General features: G+C 36.8%; 1 protein-coding gene across 1 annotated transcript in view; it reads right to left on the bottom strand.

Moving 5' to 3' along the window:
- The window catches only part of CSMD1 (CUB and Sushi multiple domains 1), a 1,825,670-nt gene that overhangs the window by 351,182 nt on the left and 1,457,418 nt on the right, over positions 1–17,070 (bottom strand). Inside the window, exon 19 of the mRNA XM_046648453.1 lies at positions 10,329–10,517. Within this exon, the coding sequence (XP_046504409.1) occupies positions 10,329–10,517 (189 nt within the window). The remainder of the gene's footprint in view (positions 1–10,328; positions 10,518–17,070) is intronic.

The following is a 17,070-nucleotide window of genomic DNA, read 5'->3' as shown; positions in this document are numbered from 1 at the left end:
ATGTAGTCTAATTCACACATGATGAATATTTTGTATAAAAATAACTTTGTCCACAAAGCCTACAATATTTTTTAGGAAAAGGACATTTGATGTACAGAGAATTGCACTGATATTCCCATCTGAAACTGAAGAGAGAAGGGAGTAAAATAAGAGACTCGACTTACATTTTAGTGTCCCCATGGGTCTATGACTACATTCATATATAGACATGAATATATTTCCTTCAGCAGAGCTACAAACACAGCTGCATATAATTTGAATTACAATAATCTATTTCTTCATGCACTGTAGAGTCTTTTCTGGGTAGTTGTAAAAGATACACTAAAATTTTACTTTTGCTATCCTTAAGGCTCTCATTTCTTGAAGTTTATTTTCCTATTTCTATTACCTAACCATCATCAAGGACCCAGAGACATGATATTGGAAATCTCCTGGATGGAGAACTAAGATACACAGAAACTAGGGAAAGACAAAAAAGGTGATATATTTTGAGATCTTTCTCAGGTAATTTGAAGTAGACTGCCCAACCATTGTTCAAGTGCTGTCTTTGCCCTTCTGATTTTATCCATTCATTCATCCAACCATCCATCCAAAATGGTTCACTGAGAAATTTACTATTATTTTCCAAGTACTGCTTTTTGCTCTTGGGCATACAACAACGAATAAGACAGACAAGTCTCTGTTTTTCCAAAGTTTACATTCTACTGGGCAAGGCAAATAATTTACAGCAATAACTAAATAATTTAAGCATAACTATTCTAAGAATAAGAATCTTAATTTATCCCCTAAACTCAAAGCTTGTCTAGGTGATTAGAGTAGAGTTGGCTGGTGAGGAAGCAAAGTGAACATGCAGATGTCCATGCAGATGTCCACTCCCAGGACTTGGAATATTGAGTATGTAATAAAAGGATGGAAGGAATGCAGAAGTTAATGCTGAGTCAACCCAGCATTAGCAGATTGCTCTGTGATGGGCTGTCGGCTGCCAATTTATTGTAGGGTCCTTGAGTGCCTACTGTTCTTCTGAGTAAAGCCCAAAACCTCCCATGGACTCTGTAATTTCCGATTTCCTGTCATTCTCATCCTCCCCTCACCAGCCCAGACCCTGCCCAAAGTCTTCTAAGAAATTCAAGTTTGCAGACAAGTCAGTTGTTTCATAGAACCCAAACCTCAGCTTTAGTAAGTTTATTTTTAAATGTCTACCCACCTGGATTGGAGGAAGGCAAGAGTCGAAGCATGTGGACTACATCGCAGGCCTTAGTCATTTTCCACATGAGAGATGACGGTGGGAAAGGGAGAGGAATCAAAGAAGACAGATTCTACTCTCTCCCTGGAAGATCTCGTTTATTTCCACAGTGCCAACTCTAACTAAATACCTGATAGCTTTCAAATCACATTGTTTAAACACTGATTTCTTTCTCAAACCAAAGTTGAATTTCCAACTGCATGCTGTCTCTGAGGGTAACCTTCAAGTCACTTCTCTCTCCTACACTGCCCATATCTTCCTAAGGAGCCTTCTATCTGTTCCTCATTTCTCATACTTTTGTAACTGATGTGTTTCAGGTTGTTTTTGTCTCATTTATCCCTAGCTCCTTCCTCTTTCCACTTCCTTAAAGAGATTAACGTGTGAAACTACACAGTACTGCCTGATTTGTCTCTTTCTTGTCTCCTCTTCTATTTCCTTTTTTGCTTTAAACTACCAATATAGTTCTATTTAAAGCAAAAACTTAATGGGGTTACTTTCCATTTCAAATGATTCATGGACTCTTCAGGTCCTAGAGAAGTCATTGATTTTATTCAATTCATTCATTCATTTTAATTAGAATCATTTTCTCAAAAGAAATCTTATACAGAAGCCCTACATTAAAAGAGAGAGATAAATTCGAGCTGCTCAGTTGAAGCAAGGGGATGGATTCCAATTCCTGCCATCGTCCTCAGTTTCACCCTCAAAGAAACCCTTGGGTCTCCACTGTGGGAACTCCATGCACCACAGTTTCAAATCTCTCACCTACGGAATCAGGTTTATGCTCACAGGACTAGTGTGAAAGGCATTTGAACTACCTTTGATCATCATCTACCCTCAGCAAATTAACTTCTATCTCCCAAATCCTTCAGGCCTTTTTTGTGCCTTCATGCCTTGATTCTTTCTATTCTCTCACTTTGAATCCTATTCCTTCCTCTCAACTTTATTCTTAAAGATGCGTCTTCAAAGTTGTCCTCTAGGCCTTTCAAGACTCCAAATTGTAACTCGTTCTTTCATCTCTTTATTCTCAATCATTTTTCCTGTGTCTAATAAAGCACTTACTTCATTGGATGATTTAAAAAATGTCTTTCCTCTCCCTGTGCTAAAAGATTATAATCTTTCAACGGTGTAGCTGCAAATACAATTGTTCTCCAATAAACGTTTGTGGAAAGAGTAAACAGTTTACAAAAAATGTTTATTTAATGAACAAGTTTTTTCAAAGTTTTCCTTGCATTTGTGTTTCACCAAATAAAAGGAGGACAATTTATCCTAAGGTTCACATTATTTATACAAAATTTGAATATGCTAAAACCTAAATAGTAAAAATGAGTGAAGCAATGCCATGGAGATATGAAAGACATTGATAGAGTTTATCTTTTTTCATGATGATACAAAATACCATAATTCTGATTTACTCTTTCCTTTTTGAGAGCAATGAATTTTTAAAGGTTTAAATAAATATCCTATTGATGTACCACTTATTACAACAAAAACCCATGTGGTTGGAGAGTTTGCTTAAGATTTGAAAAGAGAACAAAAACAATTCTTACAGTTAAATGAAAATAGTCAATTGTGACTGATGAAAATTCTCCTATCAAACTCTAAAGTCTCCTAAAGTTTGCAGATTTATTAATAGCTTTTTATCATACATTTATTATTTCAATCAAGCAAAAGCAAAGCAAATAGTTTATGTTACCAATCCACTTAGAAGGCTTAAATTTCAAATTTACATAAATTTAAAATAGGAGATGATAAAAGATATGTAAGTCTAGTGTATCTTTATTTTCTGTGGAAAACACCCAATATATAGCTGTCATTTCTAGAGCATCTCAGTTACTGGCAAAGTACACAAGCACATAAGGCCCTTTTCAGTCTCTTGTCACTGCATTTCTCCCTGATAATTTCCTACTAATCAATCTATTCATTTTCTATTCATTCTATGTCACTAAACCTCCAGGAATTTGCAGAACGTGCCAAGTCTATCAGCTCCAGGGGAGTCTGATCATTTCCTCTGCCTAGAACGCTCTTCACATGTTGGCTACTTGGGAAATTCTCCTCATCACTGGAATCCCAGCTCAAGTGTTGTATTTTCGATGAGTTCTTCAATTTCTACTCCCTAGGAGCTTAAATCAAACTGAGAAGACTATTAAATGACTAAGCGTGTGTATCTATATATGTATGAATGTTTGTGTCCCCCCAAAATTCGTGTTGAAATCCTAATGCCCAATGTGGTGGTGTTAGGAGGTGGGGCCTTTTGGGGGTAATTAGGTCATGAGGGTGGAGCCCTTATGAATGGGATTAGTGCCCTTATAAGAAGAGACCCCAGGGAGCTGCCTCCCTCTCCACACCTGAAGATACAGCAAGAAGTCAACAGTCTGAAACCTGGAAGAGGGTTCTCACAACAACTCGATCATGCTGTTGCGGGGGATGAGAAGTGGCCATCTCAGAATGTACCTCTTTGGTTTATTTTTAAGAAGCAAAGACTCTGAAAGAAACTTTGGCCTTCCTCCTAAGCGCCTAAAAGAATTTAAGATCAAAGCCATAGATAACTCTGGGTATACATAGACCGGGAGGATCCTTGCTAAGCCCACTCTTGTCAATGTTCTGTTTATCAAGCACTTACTTTTCCATTTCCATGTGAATTGCCTTCCTTTTGAAATCCCATAACTGATTCTCCCACCCCCAACATCCTCCTTTGTCTCTACCTGAAGATGGTATTTAAGATGAGAACTTCTACCATTTTGGCAAGTTACTCAGAATTCCTGGATCTCTCTCATGTATACATGTTATTAAACTTGTTCGATTTTCTCCTGTTATTCTGTCTCATGTCAACTTAATTTGTAGCCCAGTCAGAACAACCTAGGGTGGATAGAGGAAATGTTCTTCCTCCCTTACACTGTCACACTGACTTTGGGATTCCATAGTCCAGAACTGTGAGAAACAAATTTCTGCCATTTATGAGCTCCCCTGTCTGTGGTATTATAACAGCTCCTACAGACTAAGACAGAATATGAATGATGAGAAAAGATCATAAATTGCTTTTTTTTTTTTAAGATCGGCATCTGAGCGAACATTTGTTGCCAATCCTTTTTTTTCACTCAGCCATGGGGCTGGCCCCTAGATCATCAGTTTTAAAGTTATGCTTTATAGAAATTCACAAAGGAGAAACGGACATCAAAAAAGTTAGTAATCCTGGTGACCTGGAGCAATTTCAGAAGAATTTTGATGTGGAAGCTTGAGTGCGACCTGGTCTTGGAGGGTGGGATGATTCAGAAAATAGGATACATAAGTATGCAGAAGGGGAGTAAACATTGTCCGTGTTTGGCTGAGGGGCGATAGAGGGCAGGGTGGTGGTGGACGCATCTGCTGAGGCTGCTTGCTGGACAGAAGTAGCAACACTCTTGGTTAGATACTAAAATATTTAAACAAAGCAAGTTACTCTTATTGAATCAGGAATACATAGAGCGTATTCTAGCATGTATGTGTTGTCCTTTTTTGAGAAGAATTCAGTTCAAATCCAGATTGAAAGCGGATCAGGGTAAGTCTCTCTCTCTTGTATATGCTGGTTTTCTTTACCAAATCAAGTCTAGTTAATCTGACGACACTGCGTGTCTTCTGTGATGAACCAGGTGCCATCTTTCATCACTGCGCAGTGTTTAAATCGTGATCAGAGGACTTCGGCATTTCAATCTTCCCAGCTCTGACTGGAAAGTTTGAAATTAAAATAACTTGAGAAGTTCCATGTTAGCAGTTGCTCAACTGCCCCCTCCAAACAAAAACGTGAAAAAGAACACTTACATGTGTTCCATTTCTGAATTCCAATTTTAGTGGTAATCCAAAATTTAAAAAAGGAAACTATTAAAACTACACAATAATGTACAATAAAGCCATATGTGTTTCATATCATGTAAATATTCAAATAAAATTATTCATACATTTAACTTATTTCATTTCAAATTTTGGATTAAGTGATTTAATAAAATATATTAAAGTTCATTTACACATGAATTCTTATTAAGAATTTTAAGGGTTAGTGTTTGTGCTATAACTATTGTTTATAAAGAACCCTAAAAATATAGTGAATAGTTTTGTATACTATTTATGACATTCTCGGGTTTTACAAATTTTTAATTAGTCCCCTAGCTAGTATCCTTCTGACATTATCCAGTAGTCACATGGGTAACTTTTAGTTTTTTCATTATTACATTTATTATTACATTTTCATTATTACAGTTCCAATTACAAAAATAAAACATGATAATAAAAATTCAAATAACACCAAAAAATACAAAGCTACAAATTGGAAATCTCTCTTCACTCTCTTTAACAGCCTACTTATCTCCCATTAGGAAGGCATTACAGCTACAATTTTAGAATGTCTATTTTCCAACATTTTCTGTGTATATACTGTGTGTACCTATAATTTACAGATATGTACATGTCCATATACACAATAGACATTGCTCTGTGACTTGCTATTTCTTTCCTCCAAAAAGGGTGGATCATTTTAATTTCCCAGTAATAGTGTCTAAGGAATATGCAACTCCCTAATCCCTCAATGATATAGAGTAATTTGACATTTTTACTTCTGTGCAAATCCAACAGGGGAGCAGAGTTACTGTTTCATTTGTGTTTCCTGGATTCCTAGTCACAGTGGGCATATTTTTAAGTGTTTATTGGCCTGTTGTGTATCTTCTGTGAATTGCCTGTGTACGTTTTCCTTATAGATCTCTTGGCTTATTTGTGTCCTTGTTCTTCTCTCATCCATTTATATGATACCATTATTTCGAATGTGATTACATGGACAGAGCAACTGTTTTTTGTAGTCTGATCTTCTTCTTTTACCTTTTTTAAATTTTTTAATAGATGAATTTTTACATCCATATATAATCTGTCAATGTATTTCATTTAGTTTCTAGATTTCTTCAGGAGGCTTTCCAAGATTTAAAACCTAAAATTTCTCAATGGACAAAAAAAATGACTCACACATTTATGGTCACTTGTGTAACAAAATTGATGGCACAGTGCAGTGGAGAAAGAATGATCTTATCAATAAATGATGCTGTCTCATTGGACAGCCATATTGGAAAAAAAATGGATCTAGACACTATATCATACCTTACCCAAAATTTTGGATGGATTGAAATTTGAATTTGAAAGAAAAAAGTGTGCTTACTTTTAGGATGACGAACAAGTTATTAACCACAGTGATGGTTTCATGGATGTGTATGTATCTCAAAACATATCAAACTATTCACATTAAAAATAGGCAGTTTACTGCATTTCAATTATACCTCAATAAAGCTGTTAAAATTTTTAAAGTTTTTGAGAAGAAAATAGTAGAATATCTTTACGACTCTGAGGGTAGCAAGGCTTCTTAAATACTATATTTAAAGCACCAATCACAAGTGAAAATATAGAAAAATTAGACAACTTTAAAATTAAAACATTCTATTCATCAAGAAGACATCAACAAGGGAAGGACAATTACAGAGTGAGAGAAATGTTTACAATGCACAGATCCAACAAAAGAACTGCATGTAAATATATAAGCAATGCTTATAATTTAATAAGAAAAAGACACATGACTCATTATGAATATGAGAAAAGAACAAGTGCTTCACCAAGGAGGACATATTGACAAACATATGAAAAGGTGCTCAAAACAACTTGGATGCTCATGAACAGTATTATGGAATAAAAAATGGTGGTTGGTTTATGTGACAAAGTACAGATGATGAGAATGAATGAAATACAGCTTAGTGACATGATCTGGATGGATCTCAAAAATGTAAGGATGAATGGAAGAAGCTGGACACCAAAATACACATTCTGTATGATTTCATTTGTATACATCAGCTACAGTGCTAAAAAGTCAAGACAGTGGTAGCCTTTGTGGGGGCAGTGACTAGAGGGGATAGGAAAAGGACTTCTGTGGGGCTGGTAAAGTTTATTTATTGATCTGTATGGTCTTGATCTTATGTGATCTTTAATCCGGGAAAATTGACTGAGCTATACATTTATATTTTTATAAATAAATGAAAAAATGTATATTCAATACAATGTTGTCTTAACGTTTTATTATATTTTCACATAGGGATTTTAAGTTTTGAATCTTTATGTTTCTATCTGTAATTGATGTGTAACATTTGTTTATATTTTTAACATTTTAAAATCGAATCAGATTTCCATTTTGACCAACATCATTTAACAAATAGGTCATCCTTCCTTATTAAATTGGAATAATTTTACAATAATTAAGTTTCTCTAAAGGCATAGATCTGTTAATATAATCCCTATGCTGTACCATTAACCTCTCTGTATATTTCTGTGGTAATTCCATACTGTTCTCATTATTTCATGTTTTTGGTATGCTTTGATATGGATATGATATGGATATGGATGATTGATATGATACGGATAGGAGAGTCCTTCTTTATCATTCTTTAAATATATATTTGCTATTTGCAGTCTTTAACCTTTCAGATTACTTTTTAAATGTATGCAAATTTCTATTAAAAATCCAAAGTAATTTTAATTCAATTTTACTGAATTTAAAACTTAGTTTGCAGAAAACTTGTACATTTAATTTTCATTTTTTTTATCTAGAGATGCAGTATGTATTCCTATTTATTAGGGTATCATTTTGTTTTCTGTTGTAAATTTCTATTTTATTTTTTATAATACGCTCTCACATTTCCTGTTAGATATATTTATGGCAAGTTTTAGCTTTTTTCCTATATATATTTCTATTATACTTCTAATAAGTTACATCCTATGTGGAAATCTATTGATTTATGTTTATTCTGAATGTAGTCGCCTACTAAGAACTTATTATTACTAATAATTGATCATCTTCTCTTTCTAATATTTATAATTCATCTCATTTTCTTAAATTTTTGCATTAGTTAGCCTCTTCTGGACAATGTTAAATAATATTTCCAATACTGAGGAAGTTGTCCTTGTCTTGACTTTTACGGGACTTCTCATAATAGTTTAATATTATGATGTTTTCTATAAGTAAATTTATTTATATTATGGTCCTCTAGACATTTGTTAAGGTGACATATTATTTTAGACTTGATTTAAGTTCTAATGTAAAAAGAATGAAAATGAAAGACACATCTTCTTAGAATAATTTACGCACACCTAGTGTTCACAGGTCTTCATCATTCCTGCTTTGAAAGGAGGCAGTTGGCTTTGATAGGTCCTCATATGGGGAATATGTGGGAGCTAAATACTCATAGTCCATGTTGAGGATTCATATACAGCAGTCCCCGTCCTTATCCCTGAGGATACATTTGTTCCAAGACCCCCAGTGAATGCCTGAAACCTCCCTTAGTACTGAACCCTATATGTACTATGTTTTTTCCTGTACATGCACACCTATGATAAAGTTTAACTTATAAGTTAAGCACAGTAAGAGATTAACAGCAATAACTTCTCTTTGGCCTATCCGAATTGCCAGCATCACTGCCCTTGTGCTTTGAGGCCATCATTAAGGAAAGTAAAGGTTGCTTGAACACAAACACTGCGATACCCCAACAGTCAATCTAATAACCTAGACGGCCAGTAAGTGACTAACGGGCGAGTGGCATCTATGACATGGATCTTCAGGACAAAGGTATGATTAACATTCTGGGTGGGATGAAGCCGAACAGAGCGAGATTTCATCACACTACTCAGAATGGCAAGTGATTTAAAACTTTCAAATTGTTTATTTCTGGAATTTTCCCTTATATTTTTGGATCATGGTTGAGTTTGGGTAACTGAAACTGCAGAAAGCAAAATCATGGATAAAGGGGGACTACTTATTTTTACTGAAATTTAGGAGGAATTAAGATTATAGATTTTTGCCAATCCTCTAAATTTCTAGTCTATCCTGATACAGTACATGTTTCTATATAAACAGCTTATTTGAGATTGTTAAAAAGAAAAATGGTGTTAGCATCATGTGAAAATTATGTGGGTGCTTGCAACATTTTCCCTAGGCAAGTGGAGGTGATATAGCAGAATTATAACCTATAACAGGAAAAGAAAAATGCCTCAGCTCATATTCAGCACAAAAAAGGAGCTCTTTCAGATCCATGTGTACCTAGGAGCCTCTCCCAGCTGGACTCCCCCTTGCCTTGTTCAGCTCATGGTTCAGGTCAGGTTGCCTCCCTCTGTGCCTCTTAAACTATGGCTTTACAGATGCTGAGCTTGTCTGCCATCCGCTACTGCCTGAAGCCAGCATTCTCACTCTACTGGTCTCGTGGATTTTTCATACTTCTTGAGAAGCCCTTCAGCCACTATGTGCTGCCCCCTACACTTGGCAGGCACTCTCTCAAAGTACCAGTTATCATTTAGATTAATACTATCATGACAAAGGTCAAAGATTTTGAGTGGTCCGCAGCATAATTGTCCCATAATCCCTGTTATTTTTGGTATATCATTTAAAAGAAGTCAAGGTGTTTAATGAATGCATATATCATGTTCAAATGGAAATGCTTATAAAAAAGTACTTAAAATGGAAATATATATATATCTGTGCAGGGCAGGGGGAGTGGCTGGCTGGTAGCACAAAAGCCCACTTGGGGACCTCCGGGGAACTCCCCGACAATCAGTGTTCCTGGGAAGAGAGCTCCGCCAGAGAGGAAGAGTCTGAGAGAACCCAGGCAGGCTGTGCAGACCTAGAAGAAGCCATCTGACACTCAGACCTGGGTCAGAGGAAAATCAGGGCTGACAATGTAAAATATGCACATTCACTATGTGGTGCCACATGCTGCCTTCGAGAAATGCTATGTATAAGGTTACGTGTATAAATAAGCTCTATGAGATTGTGTGTTTGGAGATAAAGTTGAAGGACAGCCCACAATGTTTTATTCTTCATTTCTAAACAGATGCTCTACCTAATAGAGAAAATTTCCTAGGTAAACTTCAAGTGTTAAACAGCAATAATATTTTTAAGGTGTACAAGCTTTCAAATAGAAATCCCACTTTATTCCTATTATACCACCTCGTAAGATACACATACCACCCAAACCATTTAATATTGGCATGACTTTGCACTCTTTTATGATTTACTGCTTCCTTGGGCTGTACCTACCATCACAGCTGGGTAACGCGTGGTTCCACTGATGGTTCCTCTCACAGACAAGTGGCTCATCATCGCTTAGTGTGTATCCTGGATCACAGCTAAAAGTCACTGTAGATCGGATGCCAAAGTTACTGCCATGCCGCCGACCATTTACAGGGATCCCCGGATCGAGGCAAGAGTCTGACTCTAGAGTCACACCTAGATGCACAGAAAAAGACATTATGGAAGGACTTATCTGGTTTGTAGAAAAGAAAAAAATATTTGTGCCAAAGTATATATAACATATTCCCAGACATTATCAGAACTGGAAAATTATGCAAGTGAAGTCAACAATTCATTCATATAAAAAGCATTCATTTTCAAATTTGCGAGTCTGTTTTTCTGTAGAGATGTGTATTGTTACACTGTTGGCCAGAGGATCTAAGGTACGACCTTGAACGCTTCATTGACCTCTCTGAATTTTACCTTTCTTCATCTGAAAGCCAATGAACTGTGCTAAAGGAAGTCTAAACCTTTCCATTTTCTGCCTCCATCCCTTTCCCCCTCCGTCTCCTTTCTATCTTTTATGTTCCAGTTAGATTTCGGTAGTCATACTTCAACTGTGATATATATGCATAAACATACCCAAGCCCATACACATACAATGCAAATGAAAACTGCACTGGAGCTGATTTTCTAAAATTGCATTCCATAAGTCTATACATTTTTTAAAAATTTGCACTTAAGTCAGCCACTTTTGAGATGGCTACAATTAGCCTATGCCAAAAGATGTTAAAAAAGTGAAGTGCTATATAAAGTCAAGTAATTATGATCACGTCATTATAAGAGTTTCTTTCTCCATCTCCCACATTTCTCTTCTGTCTAGAATAATATATATTTTAAAAGATAAGGGAAATGGGAATAAAAGAAGAGGATACGATTATAATGTTTATGAATACAAAGAAATAAAAAAGACTTTGCTATTGCTATCATAACTCTCTCCATACGTTTCAGAATATTACAATTATGATGGGAAATATTAATCAAAAATCGTAAATTTTTATCAACATTCAGACTCTTCAGTCCCAAAATGATCTTTCAAATAACATTTCTGATCATTGCTTATATTTTACCATGCAAAACAACTAAGGGGTGACTTTTTAAAATAAATAATAACTGATAATATTTCTTCATTAGTACACTAAAATGTGTTTCAATAGGAATAGGCACATAAGCAGGACAGCTGAGCCACTGTTCAAAAATGTGTAGTGAGGAATGTGATTTCAAGGAGAGATCCAGCTCCTGGGGGATCACCTCTAAGCCCTTGGGATTTCCTGAGTGGTGGGAGTGTCTTTGTTATTCATAAGGGGGCCCTGGACCACAACTGACAGTTTATATTCACCAGTAGCTCAGGGTGGGCCCCTGAGGCAACATGAGTTCACTCCAACCTACAGGGAGGAGGCACGTGAAGACTGAGTTCAACCATGTGGGCAATGATTCAATCAATGATGCCTGTGCAATGAAACACCAACAAAATCTCTGGCCAGGGAAGCTCAGGTAAGCTTTCCAGGTTGACAGTATACGGTCACATATGATGGCTGGGGGGAGGCGACACCATTCATGACTCCAAGGCAAGAAGACGGCTAGAAGCTCTGAGGCTAGACCCATTTCCGGACTCTACCCTCTGTGCCTCTTTCTCTTGCTAGCTCTAAATTGTCTCCTTTCCCTGTAATAAATACGTCTGTGAGTAGAGTGGCTTTCAGTGAGTTTTTGAGTCCTTCTATCAAATGATCAGACCTGAGGGTCATTTTGGGAACTCCCTGAACTTGCAGTTGGTTTCAGAATTAGTACAATGTAGCAGAATGTAGTAGACAGACTTTGCACTCTCCAGGTCTCTGCCCTCAACCTCACAGTTTGGTTAACAGTGGGTAAAAAACAATGGAAAAGACTATCACAGTGAGGTTTCCGAAGGAAAAAAATAAAACAATGAAGAGAAAAAGTACCAATGTGAAAAAAATAGAGCATCATTTTTCCCAGGAACTTTTTCTTAAATGGTCATTCTCATTTCATAAAAAACAGCATGTCTATTGTCCTAAACAACAGATGCAAGCACACCTTCCATCCATGCAGGAGGCATGATTCTGCCAAAGCAACAAGGGCATTGCTTGTCCCCAAATTCATCATCTATACTGCTCCTGTCTCTCTCTCCACACACACATGCACACACATGCACACATGGGCATTCGTACTCTAAGGCAGTGTCTATGACCTCTTTCCTAGCACCCCAAAGATCGTACGCAGCATCTGTACAGTGTGCACAGTACCAGTGTACAGTGGGTGCATAAGATTGGCTGATTGGTTTTGTAGCATCAAGATCAATGTAACAGTTCTCTCAAAAGAAGAAGCTTTGCCAAAGAAATGGTTTAGTCTCTAGGTTCCTGAAAAACCAATTAACTAAATGATTCCATTTTATCAAATGACTTCCCATGATCACTAAACTACACTATACTCACAGCACTGCTGTGAGTAACAATAATAGGAATTATTATTTTAGACAATGTGAGAATAATGTATTAACATTATTCAATAGTATCCATAATGAAATCTGTAAATGGTAAGCAAACTTTTTCGCCCATAAAATTTGTATGGAAAAAAGAGAAAAATATGAGAGGAAACCTAAGTATACAAATTTAAATTTAGGATTCTTTACATGTGAAAGTGAACTAAAAAATAAATAAAAGTGTTAAAGTCATAACTGCTGGTTAGTATCAACTATATTCTATTGTTTAATCCTTCAATCAGTTTTACAAAAAATGGGTAAAAATATTGAGTTATGAAATGTGGAGATATTGTGCTCCTTAGCATTACAGATTACCTGAGGATTTTTATTACACGCGAGGATAAATGTTGAGTGGTACAAGTGCAATAGATTTGGTGGTCAATTCACCTGAAACACGCCATATATAGGAACCAGGAAACGATGACAGGAGGAAAGGGCGTGGAACCATAAAGGAAGGGAAGTGGTTTAAAGGGACGAGACCTTTCGGAGAGTCTAAAATCAGACTGTGGGGACAGGCACTCAGCACTTTGAAGGGAAGGCCCAACAGAGTTTCAGAGTACCGTTTAGAGCATCTTTCCCCTTCTTGTCTCCAGCCACAAAGACACAAAGAAAAAGGTGGAGCAACAGGTTTTATTGAAGCTCTAAGAACATCCAGATGCTGCTCCAAGTGTTTCTTACTTGAAACTTAATGCCACTATGAGTTTTTTGATGCTAATGTTATAAATATACTTCATTTCATTTGGCCTCTGTCAAATAAGTGACTGAATAAATTTGCTGTTTTGTGAATAAAGGAAGATGATTACTTTGCAAAGCTCCATGTGCAGATTATATTAATGTATATTTGACAAAAGTAAAGTTCTGTTCAGCTATCTATTCTTACAAAAGTTCCAATCCGAAGAAGGGAGTAGATATTCCCTGAGTAAAATCTTTTATCTGCCAGCTTTAGCTTAATCACTTTCCACAGCCTCCAAAAGGGTTTGAAATAGCAGTTACAATTCCATTTTACAGATGAGGAAATGGACCAAGAAATTAAGTAAATTACTCACATCATATTATTTACTGAGCTTCAAACCTAAGTCTTTGTCTATTTTTCTCTCTTCTCTCTCTTTCTCTCTCTCTCTCGTGTGTGTGTTGCATCCATTTTTCCAATTGTATTGCAACTATTAGCATTACATCTTGACTGGCCTCCCTTTCTAATCATAAAAAAGTCATTGAATCTCAGGAAACTAATCTGCACACACTCACTTGACAAAACTTATTCCTTTGCCCATTGCAAATTTTTAAAAATTGCATATGAATTGTACATGAATTGAGTTGTAGGATATATACATTTACATGTATGGAATCTTGCTTCTTTCTTGAAATGGTGTTAAAAATATACTTTTGAAAGCAGTTCTAAGAAATGCTCTAAACATAGATTTTCATGTGCTCATCTGGGCATGAAGTGGAGTCATTAACAGTTTTTTAAAGCAAGGATGTTTTACAACGTCGATCATATGCTTGGATATTTGCTTCTGAACATATTTCCTCAAAGGGTTCTAGAAATGGTCAAAATCGTAAAGGGGTTGGAATATGTGTGTTCTCCACGTTTGTCTCCTCACCCATCTCTGCCTTTCTCCCTAGGTCCTTCATCACTCTATGTTCCCCCGCACATGCCTGCAGGCTCTCTGTCCACCTGGTACCCATGTGTCAGGCCTACATTTGTCATGGCCTGCCTGAGCTGTCTTTGACAGCCACTGGCACCTGCAAGCCACCTCCTTCAGAAGCCCTTTGAGGACTCGATCAGAAATTCAGAATTCAGGCCTGCCCAACAGATGTACTGAATTATAAAGTCCAGATCTGAATTTAGGAGTCTACATTTTACTAAAACCCCCAGGTGAATATTAATGCACAGTAATGTTTGAGAAAAACTGTTCAGCATGCTCTCTAAACAGGGATGACCATGTGAGTGGTCAGGGAGCTCTCGAAAAGTACTTAGGTCTTGATACCACTCGCAGAGGCAGCAGCCTAGGACATCTGAGCTAGCCTTCTGGCATCTGCATAGTTTTAAAGCCGGTAATTACAACCCCAGCTGACAACCACTGTGTTAAAGATCCCAGGCCTTTCCTACCTCATTTTCTTGTAAAAATGACTTTCCCTCCTTTCTCGTAAAATATACAATGATCAGTAAATACACTGAGGTGATAACAAGTCAAGCTTCAGTGTGACATCCTTCCCAGTAATATTTTCCCAGTATACTTTCAATGCTTTCACCCAGAAGGATGCACAAAAAATGTACGGAGACTTCTGGAAGGGCCACCAGGGGTTCACAGTATGAATGTGGGTGCATGTTGAGACCACTGTCCCTTCTAGGAGGGTTGATGCTGTGACGACATCTTGCCTATCCTGTCACCTGCGGAGGGCTCTGCCCTCATCAATGACTACAGCTCCCCACTTTTCCAATGAAGTAGGAAGGAGAAGGAATTCTCGACTCCAGGAGATGTGGAATTTCTGACATGCACACAATTATCACTCCACTACAAATGCACCAGCTTGGTAATTGTTTTCATCTTCTTTTTATTGAAGGAAGAAAGAAAAGTTGCAAAAAGTATTGTTCTCGAGGGGTCGCTCCAGGTTAGGGAAGCAAGCCTTCCAAGGGCTCAGGTCTACTTTCAAGTACAGGATAAATCACAAGAACCCTGAACCACAATCCAGCCACTCTTTTAAGATTATAAAGATTATTGTTAGAAGTAGATGCCTATTAAATTAAATTATTATATTAGTGAGGATGATAAGCTAAATAGGAACTTGTGAACTGACTTTCTATCATTCTTTGATTTTTAAGAAAGAAAGAATAAAAGCACCTCATTTATGTAAATGATTTAGATGAGCAATGGAGATTAGTTTCTACTGTCTGCATATGGGCTTTGAACACATTTCTTCAAAGGGCACTGGTAATGGGCAGAATCACCCATGGGTACACGAATAAGAGAGAGACAAGAGTAGACAGAAAGACTCTATTCGACTATTTACCAGTGCCTGAAAACACTGATTCTCTTAAGTTTCATCCAGCTATATATTCAAAGGCCAAGCAATTCTAGTCTCAAAACCAGTGGGAGGTGAGGTGGAGAGAACAGAGCACTAAGCTGATCAATGGAGTTTTACAGACTCAGATGATTGTAACGTGCATACATCTTTACTCCAGAACAAAGGGATAAAGAGGCATTAAAAACAGCCGAAAAATAAAATTTCCTGGTTCTTAAATTGTACTTCAAGCTTAAAAAATATGTTACTTTGAAATAAATGCTACATGTTTATGAAGCCAAACTAATAACTGAATTCAATTGAAATTACTCTTTAAATCATTAATAATCAATTCTCTTGCTATCAGGATAAGTAGAATATGATTCCATCTTTTAATAAGAAAGTACACAAAACTTTATATGTGTATATGCACATATATATATATGTTTGCATGTAATTATACTCATGAGCATGTAAAACAGAATTAAACACAAGTTATTCATTTGAGTTCATTGGAAAGGTTTGGGCAGAGTTTTACATAGGTAGTAGGAAGTGATGTGGAGGAAAGAAAGGCAAGAAAAAGAAAAGAAATATTGACTAAAAATCCAGTGTGTTAGCGGCCAGCCTGGTGGCATAGTGGTTAAGTTCACCTGCTCTGCTTTAGCAGCCCAGGGTTTGCAGGTTTGGATCCCAGGCATGGACCTAGCACCGCTTGTCAGCCATGCCGTGGTGGCATCCCACACAAAAGAGAAGAAGATTGGCACAAGATGTTAGCTCAGGGCTAATCTTCCTTACACACACACACACACACACACAAATCCAGCACGTGAGATATGACCTTGTTTGCGCATTTGTAAAATTACATGTGTGGGTGTATGTAAGCATATATTTTTACAATAACATTGAAACTTCATTTTGTTTATTTTGGGAAAGGATTCTGATAAAGGACAGCCACAGAAGTCCTGCAAAATAAGACTTTTATTCCTTCAGATCTGAAGGTGAACTTTACTCGTCCACCTTCTTCCATTCTACTCTGAAAGTGAAGCATTTTCAAAGAAAAGAATAATTGCTGTTATTTTTAATTAACTGGTGTTAAAGTTTATTCTGAGGATGAATCCCCCTCAGCTATACTCCAGAAGTATATTTGCATAAATAGTACTGTAAAATAATGTAATGATTTGGGGCTGGCCCCGTGGCCGAGTGGTTAAG

Source organism: Equus quagga, chromosome 22 (genome assembly GCF_021613505.1).
Source record: "Equus quagga isolate Etosha38 chromosome 22, UCLA_HA_Equagga_1.0, whole genome shotgun sequence".
In the NCBI taxonomy this organism is placed as follows: domain Eukaryota; kingdom Metazoa; phylum Chordata; class Mammalia; order Perissodactyla; family Equidae; genus Equus; species Equus quagga.
This window is presented reverse-complemented; position numbering and strand designations above follow the sequence as displayed.